The 9,338-nt window shown below is 29.2% G+C and overlaps 1 protein-coding gene across 1 annotated transcript; it reads right to left on the reverse strand.

Annotated features, from left to right (window-relative positions):
- Positions 1–6,544: 6,544 nt before the first annotated feature.
- Positions 6,545–8,042, reverse strand: LOC136081130 (uncharacterized). The gene is made up of 4 exons (XM_065798420.1): positions 7,941–8,042; positions 7,464–7,855; positions 6,814–7,260; positions 6,545–6,596 (listed from the first exon to the last, which is right to left on the reverse strand). Exons 1-4 carry the CDS (start codon positions 8,040–8,042, stop codon positions 6,545–6,547), a joined length of 993 nt encoding a protein of 330 aa, XP_065654492.1.
- Positions 8,043–9,338: the final 1,296 nt, after the last annotated feature.

A 9,338-nucleotide genomic window follows, 5' to 3' on the forward strand; every position in this document is an offset into this window, starting at 1 on the left:
AAAATTAAAAATCTCATCTCGCATTTACCAACATCAGAAAAAAACATATGAAGGAAAATGGGATTATCCAGAAATAGCGGAGCATTCAAAAAATTGTCATGATAATTTTACATGAAACAATAAAAATATTTTAAAATTAGAGGTCAACGATTTTAACAAAAAAGTGAGGGAGAAATGTGCACCTTCAGACGGCGGTCTGAATTAGGATGGTGGAGGTTACGTCACAACTTCCTTTTGGAAACCTATGTTTTGATATTTGAATGAAAAGAAACTATTGCATTGATTTATTTTTGTTTTTAACGGTTTTTATATTGTTAGCGTGACTACTGACTGCGGGGTGACTCTAGACAGAGCATTACTTATTATTTTACTTCAGTTTCTTTAAGCGATAACGCGAAACTAAAAACTTTAACTAAACTTAGAAGTTTTGTATGGAACAAGCTCTAAAGAAGGTATAAAAAAAGCCATAGAAGATCACAGTAAAGGCATGAGTATTCGAAATGCTGCTGATGACCATAAAGTCAAAAAATCAACATTGCATGATCACATTAGAAAACCCACCTTAAAGAAGGTTGGAGGCCAGACAATTATGAGTAAAGCAGATAAGGTACTGATTGCTCAAATGCTAGAAGCTAATGCTGCTTTGGGTGTTTCTATTGGAAGATTAGAAGTCAGAATGATGGCTTTTGATTTCCTCAAAAATCGTGTTGGGTCAAACAGTTTCAATTTGCAGATACCTGGAAACGACTGGTTAAATTATTTTATGAAACAAAACAATATTTCTGGCAGAAGTGCTTTTAATATTAAACGATCAAAATCAAAGTTAGGAGTAGAAATGATAAATAACTTTTTTGATAAATTAAAAAAAACTAATGAATCTCTTGGTGATATTCAACCTTCAAACATATTTAACTTCGATAGGACAAACCTTTCCGATGATCCTGGAAAAAAAGTTTGTTTTAGTTCGAAATGGAAGACGACGCGTGGAAAACGTTCAAAAACATAGTAAAACTTCAATATCTATTATGTGGTGTAACTCTGTTTCAGGAATACTACAACCACTTATGGTAGTTTATAGAGCATCAAACGTTTATAAAAGTTGGGTAACTGGAGGGGCACAGGGAACAATATACAGTTGCACAAAATCAGATTGGTTTGATGGAAGCATTTGCCAAGTGGTTTGAAACATGCTTCTTGCCGAACGTTCAACATTTAAATGGACCCAAGCTTCTTTTAGGAAATCACTTGGCCTCTCATTTTAATCCAGACATTATTAAACTTGCCAAGGAGCATAATATTTACTTCGCTATGTTGCCACTAAATGCCACACATTTAATGCAGCCATTTGATTTATCTGTCTTTGGTCCAATGAAGCGTTGTTGGAAACATGTACTATATGAGTGGAGGAAACAAAGCAGAAAAACTGAATGCTTTCCCAAAGAACAGTTCCTAGCTCTATTAAAAAGTTTATGAGTTAAGTTGCAAGACACGGTGTATCGGAATTTAGTTTCTGGGTTTATTACATGTAGGCTATATCCAATAAACTGTATAAAAGTTTTAAAAAAAAATCCTGAATACAACGAACCTGGTGCATCAACAGCACACACTTTAAACAATTCGGTTACAATTTAGCTAATGTCTCATTGTGATGTACATGAAACAAAAAAACTCAAGGGCAATAAGTTAAACATTGCATCTGGGGCAGTTTTAAATGTTGTTGAAGATATTGAAACTGATCTTTATTTCATCTGTGGAAAAGAAGATAATAATAAAAACGATGAAATCATCGAAGAAGAAGAGGAATTTTTAACTGATTGGACTGGTTGTGAGCGTTATAGTCGTCGTATCATTCAAAGTGTTTGAAAAATGCCATGTCGACTGATTCATTGTATGCCCAAAATTGTAATTTTTAATATTTTTAAAAGACAATAATTTGTATATGATTTACTTTCACAATTGTCAATAATTTAAACAAAATAAGAAAGATTAGTAACTGATTCTTCATAATTAATCATTGTTGTGGTATCATTAATTAAATGTATATTGGAAAAAGTTTATCCATAGTTGTTGTTTTTTGTTTTGTTATTCGAAATAAAAAAAAATTAATTAAGCAGCTTTTTACATAGTTATACATTATTTTAAAATCCTTGATGTTGAAATTTCAACTTTTAAAATCTCAAGCTTTGTGTCCGGAGTCCCCCATTACCCGATTTTAATTTTTTGATTTTTAGATTGTTTTTTTATGCTAATAATATATTGGGAAGCTGAAAGCCAAAATTTCTTTATGTTCTTTATAATTACAGTGGTACAATCCACGAAAATATTTCCAGTTTGTATTGATTTTAATGAAACAGTTTAATATTTTCTTTGAAAATTGTCCGAAGTCACCCCGGTTGATGGAGTGACTTCGAACAATTTTCAAACAACGAGGGTATCTATACTGCCTCAAAATATTGTATAAAAATTAGCTAAAAAAATAAAGAGTTACACCCATAATAGAAGTTTTTATTTAACTATATATTAAACTCTTTAATGATGTCTTTTAAAATTTCAATTTTTTCTACTCGTTTAAACTTTTTAGATATTGTTGAGTTCGAATCCTAATTTGAAGTTTTGTTTTTTGCCTACGTATTTCTTTGAGCATTGGCATTTAATTAAATGAGTTCCACATACACACACAAATTAAATTAACAGTGTGATTAGCAATTTTAGAGGAAATTGGTACCGGAAGTCGTTAAATAGAATATTTATTCATGGCAGTAGCTTTTGGTTCGAGTTCTTTGTTGTTTCAAGTTCTTTGTTTTAAATATTATTTATTTTCAAGCAAAAAAGATTTGAGATGCATTATTTGTCAGAAAGATGATACTTTGAAAAAGGTCTTGCTGCAACTATTTTATTGTGTAAAGCGAAAGACATATTTACAAAAAAAGTTTAGTTAATAATCATTATCGAAAGCTAAATGATGTCAAGAATTTAAGTAAATACAGTGTTATCTATCATTCACAATGTTATAAAGTTAGTTTCATTTAAGTGTGCTGAATATTTTTAACTGCTGAAGACGTAAACTGTTGGATAAGTGTTCTGCCAAAATAAAATATTTTCTATTTACTTACAACGCTTAAGCAAAGTTTACATAATAACGAGACTAAAAAATTTTTGTTGAACCTATCAGATAAAAGAGTTGAAACAAAAGTTGTCAAATAAAAATTACTGTCAAGCTGGTCAACTCCTTTAAAAATTTAACTCTCTAACTTTTCAATGAAATACAGTTAAAATAAATTAAAAATATTATATTAAATAAATATTATAAACCTAGAAAATAAATATTTCATTTCATTAATATGCATATTATTGAAGAGAAATGTTAATTTCCTAGGTTTTGGAATGTAAAAACATTTTCTTAACTATATGTAACATAAAAAGTTTACCTGAAGAGACCACAGGTAAATTTTTTATGTACCTGAAGAGACCACAGGTAAACTTGACCTTCAAGAAACGTTGACCTTTAAGACAACCTGTTAGAAAGATACCAGGAATAATATATTAGTGATCTTATGAATGCAACTTTTTATTATATCTACCATTACTTGTGGTGTGTTGACTAAAGCAAGTTTTGTTTCTGGTGTAAAAGTATTTTGATGCTTAAATTCCTTCCCCTTTGATATTTTAGAAGAGATATCAAAGAGGAAGGATTGGCATCATCAAAGGCTAAAATTTTTATAAATCTAAGGTCACTGAGTGTCTGAAAAGGAGACCCATTGGTATCATAAAGTAAAACATGACAGCTTTTTATCTTTACATATAACATTTTTCATAATGAAACAATTGGAGCCAAAAAGCAGGCAGTATTCTTAAAATTTACCAACCTTAACGCTGCAACTGTTTTCTCATTAAATATAGCAACTATGATTGCAACATTCTGTCTATTAATTGAACTAGGGTGCACTTACTTGTGTAAATGCTTTGTAGTTTTGGCAACATACAATTTTTGTGTGTTATACAATTGAAAATGTGAGACCAATGGCCAGAAGGAGAGCTTGATTATTGATTTAAAAAAAAAATGCTTGTATTTTTTTTTCTATAAACCAATTATGTTTTTAAACAACTGAATTGAGTAGAGTAACATAATACATGTTTTTTCTTTTTCTATAAGACCAAGAACAACTGTTGCTGACGAGAAACACTTTGGTTAACACTTCAATTTGTTGCAAGGTTATCTGAAAAAATACGCAATAACTCTCTCCTGCATCAATTTTTTGTCTAGTATGTGTATAATTAAATGGCTGAAAAAAGCGGGTTTACAATTTGTTGTGATACAATTATAAAAATAGACTTAATTAAAAGTATAGACTTAATTAAAAATACTAATAATGTTTTTGTAATTTTAGTGGGGTTGTTCACACTATATCCAATGAGTTGTTCTCCTCTAGAAATAAGGCTTTACTTAACTCATCTCCTCAAAGAGAAGACAGCAACACTTTTCAAAGCTTTTAAAGTTTTCAAAAATAACTTTGGTTGTATCATTGCACTCTTTTTCATTTCCAACTTCTCCATCTCATTCTAATTTTGAAATGAGAGCCCTTGTTTAGCTTTATATCTAAAGAATAAGTTAAAAGCAAAAATTCTTTTTAACTGCCTAACCCTCACCATACTCCGCTCTGATTTTTATGCATTTATGTTTTAGATATCTATTGTACAGACGCGGTTTTTATCTTGAAGTTTTTTTTAGACTTTTAAAGTCTAAGTGAGTTTTTTATTTGAGTAAGTGAGTTTGTTTTTTATTTTTATAGTTATTGATTTCTCTGGAAAATGTTTTTCATACAAGTTTAGAAAACTGTTACGTAAATTGTTAAACATAGATTTTGCACCGTAAACCGATATTTTATTTTACCAATCTATTTTTCCTATTTCGTTTAAAATAACAATTTGATTGTTAGTTGATATGAGGCGTTCAGTAAAACGTAACTTTGAGGTTTTGTCAATGTTTATTTATTATGACGTGTTAGCTGATTTATTACAATTGCTTATTTGTTTATTATGACGTAAATTTATATATTATATTTGTTGATATAAAAATTAGTATGTGATTCGATTCAAATTAACATAATGTCATACTCATATGTCATATAACATAATGTCACATTCAAATTGAGAGTTACTGTATTGTCTGATGTTTTTACTGACCTTTTTTCATTCGTTTTGGTCTGTTTATTAAAAATATCACATATTTTGAAATAAATCATTTTAAATTCTTTAAAATTCTATGCCATTCTCTTAACTTAGCGCCTTAATATAAGAGAATCAAAAAATCAAAACCAACTTATTTAAACGTTAACCAATCATATAAGCTCTTCTTAACTTTTATTAATAATATTATGGAGATGATTTGAGAATTCTTCTGTAGACATGTATGGCGGTTTATAAGAATATGTTACTAATTTATTTTTCGTCTTGTTATCAATTAATTCAATTGAATCAAGTTCTCCATTGCATTAAGATATGCACAGGTTGATTTTTATTTTACATCGCAAAACAATTTTGACGTATATAACAACACTCTTTTCAGAGACTTTCTTTGAATTCCCTCTTCATATTCTTGCCTGTCTAACCAACAACTATTGGTAAAGGCGTCATCAGTTGACTAATTAAAATAAAATTGATTAAGATTACTTTAAAGTTTTTAAAAATTGGTTTAGCGCTTCTTACGCTAAGATGAAGAAGTGATAAGTTTTCAAAATATTCAATCTGATGTATTATTCTATAAATCCAATAAATTATAATCTACAAATGAATTATTATCTTAGATAAGCATTTAAATTATCAACTGTCACTAATTATCTTAGATAAGCATCTAAATTATCAATTGTCTACAATTATCTTAGATAAGCGTTTAGATTATCAACTGTCTACAATTATCTTAGATAAGCATTTAGATTATCTTAGATAATTGTATCATCTAAATTATCTACAATTATCTTAGATATGCATTTAAATTATCAATTGTCTACAATTATCTTAGATAAGCATTTAAATTATCAACTGTCTACAATTATCTTAGATAAGCATTTAGATAATCTTAGATAATTGTATGATATAAATTATCTACAATTATCTTAAATAAGCAATTAAATTATCAACTGTCTACAATTATCTTAGATAAGCATCTAAATTATCAATTGTCTACAATTATCTTAGATAAGCATTTAAATTACCAATTACCTACAATTATCTTAGATAAGCATTTAAATTATCAATTGTCTGCAGTTTTTTCATTCTAAAACTAACTACTGTAATAAGATTAGAAAATGGCAGGAAAATATATCGATTTAATAATTCAGTCTCAAAATTTCAACACGATGAACAATTGGCTATTAATTAAAATATTTTAACTTTCTAAATCTTTTTTATTCTAAATACTACAGTAAACTATTTTACTATTACAAATTGACATTTTTTTAATTCTAAGATGAATTGCAAAATCTTTTACTTTTTCCTTTTGTGCTAATGAGCGTGATAAACCAATTATACTTGGTAGAAAACTGCGCTATTCTTCTCGCATTAGATCAAAAACATTCTCCAGGTCATATATCTGACACCTGACAAAAGATAAACTTTATTTAAAACTAAAATACAGTAAACTCTCGGGTATTCAAACCTCTAAGGGGAACAAGAATTTACTTCGAATAACCGAAAGTTCGAATAACTGAAAATCTTCTTTAAAGTGACCAACTTCAAGTTGCTATTAAATTTTAACAGTAGTAGAAAGTAAAAAAGAAGAAAAACTTTGGAATAAGATGCCGTTTAAGTTTTTACCTTCTAAAAAAAACAATCCAAAATAAAGAAATCCACAATTTTTTGAAAAAATCGCCCATTTTTGATTGCTTTTTTGCCTCTAAAGAATGTTTATCAAACATCTTTGATACTAAGTTTAGCGATTGGCGGATTTCGACGCCGTTATTTTCAAAAAGAGACCAACATTCAATTAACTCTATTGCACGTGTAACCTCTGATAATTTTGGCTTTACGGGAGGCAAATCGTTCGAATCTTCGTCTATCTCCTCATCTACCTCAGTACAATCGTTGATTAAAATGGAATCCAGAATTTCTCGATCTGTGATAGCGATTGCTTCGCTTGTACAAATATCTAAATCTATGTTTAGGTAATCTTCAACAGCAAAATCTTTCTCTACTAAGCCACGTGATCTAAGCTCTTTGACGTTTTCTTTAAGCAATTCAAAAGGATCTTCTTCACCATTTATACTTGCAACCGGAATTTACTTTGAGATGCCTGCCTTTCTAAAACAATTTATTACAGTGTTAGTCGATACAGCATCCAATGACTTGACCACCATGCTCATAGCGTCAAGAATGTTGATATTTGGGGTCGTTTTACCAGCATCGACGTATTTTATCTGACGCCTCACAACATTTGTGCAATAAAAAGTCTTCAATGCCCTTATAACTCCTGGTCCATTGGTTGCGTTTTGGAGGTTGTGTTTGGTGGTAAAAATACTAATTCAATTGCTTTGAAATTTTCAACATTAGGATGAGCTGGGCAGTTATCTGTGATTAGTGCAACCCTACCCTTTCTACCCTCAGCATTAAACTTTGCGTCAAGTCTCCTTACATAATCAGTAAAGATTTTAGAGTCCATCCAGAAATTATTTTGATACTTGTAGTGACAAGGTAGGCTTTTGACACCTTTGAAACATTGTGGTTTTTCTGCTTTTCCGATTATAAACATAGGCAGCTTTTCACCAACCCCATTTCCTGCTGCTAAGCCTGTTAAACGAACTTTGCTTAATTTTCCTCCTGCACATCGTTCACCTTTTAGATGAAAGGTTTTAGTCGGTGGCTGTTGATAAAATAAACCAAACCTGTCTAATACTTGCTAATTATGCGTAATCCAGTAAGTTAAAGTGTTTTGAGGAACACTGAACTATTTTGCAACATTTTTTTTTTGTTAGTCCTTTTTCTAAATCTTTAAGAGCAGGATATTTTTCTTTGATTGTCAAAACTGTTTTCTTTTGTTTAGATGTCATGTTGAAACTTCTAACGCACTACTTTGCAATGTCTTCGATTTTTAATTATATTTAATAACTTTATTTCGTTTATAATATTTTGATAACGCTTAGTAACGTTACGTTTTGAAATGCAATGGAATGGTATCATCAAACAAAGAAAAGCTTCGAATGGCTGACAGGGTTTTCGTCGAGGGGAGTAAAAAATTGTTTCGAATAACCGAAATTTCGAATAACTACGTGTTCGAATAACTGATGGGTATTTGCATGGGTTTGTTAAGGAAAATTCGCGGGGAATTAAAATTTCTTCGAATAAGCGGGAAATTCAAATAAGTACCAGTTCCAATAACCGGGAGTTTACTGTATACCTGAACATAAATTTTAGGTTTATTTTAGTTAAATGCAAAAATATATATATATTATATAGTTTATTGATTATGGTAAGTTTTTGTAAGAAAAAACTTTATAATTTACTTTTTATATTATAGATTAGGGTTTTAATAAAGTTTTATTTTATAAAGCTTTTTACGTTTGCGGTGTGGCGTTTTAATTATTTTCTATTAGAACTTATCATTGTAGTGTATATATATTTTTTTTATATATATATTTAATTTATTTTTATTCCATAGTATACATTTTTGTGATTACATAATAAAGATTCGTTAAGATTGAATATACATATAAATATAAAAAATCACAAACATAAATAATAAACAAACTTCTGTAATACCTACTGTAAGAAGAACGCGGGAAACTTGCAGAAGACCAAAAGGTCTTATCATCAAGAACCGCTTTATATTGCACTATGGTCGGAAACATCACTTTTCTTGGCCAAAACTATTAAAACTTAAAATAACGGAATTTTTAACTGGAATTTGAATTTGCAGTATATTGTAAGTGTTTTTGTATACAATACAATAATTAATATTTTTTTTTAAATTATCTACATTTAGTATTAAAATTTAAAAAAAAAATTTTTACAAAAAATTTTTTTTTCTTTTCTTTCTGAGTTTTTATTTTTTTAGTTCTAAATTAGAAAATATACGATACTTACGAGTAAATATGTTGTTTCTGGAAATTGTAAATATGATTTACACACGTATTTACGAAAATATTAAAATTTTATTAAACTCTTTAATTTAAATACAATTCATTATCCAAAAATGTATTTTCCACTTTCAGATGTTCTGGATAATCGTCCTCGTCGTCATCCATATTTTCTAAATTCTCAGTCGCACATGTTTCACCGATATCCTCACAATACAATAATTCCTTTACTTCTGGAGGCAGTGTTAAACGCTTCCTTGGTGCACACGT

Source organism: Hydra vulgaris, chromosome 06 (genome assembly GCF_038396675.1).
Source record: "Hydra vulgaris chromosome 06, alternate assembly HydraT2T_AEP".
Lineage (NCBI taxonomy): Eukaryota > Metazoa > Cnidaria > Hydrozoa > Anthoathecata > Hydridae > Hydra > Hydra vulgaris.

Bases quoted from the DNA above. Each gene is read 5' to 3' on its own strand.
- LOC136081130 (XM_065798420.1), bottom strand. From the start codon at position 8,042: ATGACATCTAAACAAAAGAAAACAGTTTTGACAATCAAAGAAAAATAT. The intron at 7,856-7,940 runs GTTCAGTGTTCC...TTTTATCAACAG, and splicing joins AAAAAAAATGTTGCAAAATA to CCACCGACTAAAACCTTTCA. The intron at 6,597-6,813 runs GTAAAAACTTAA...ATCTTTTGTCAG, and splicing joins TGGATTGTTTTTTTTAGAAG to GTGTCAGATATATGACCTGG.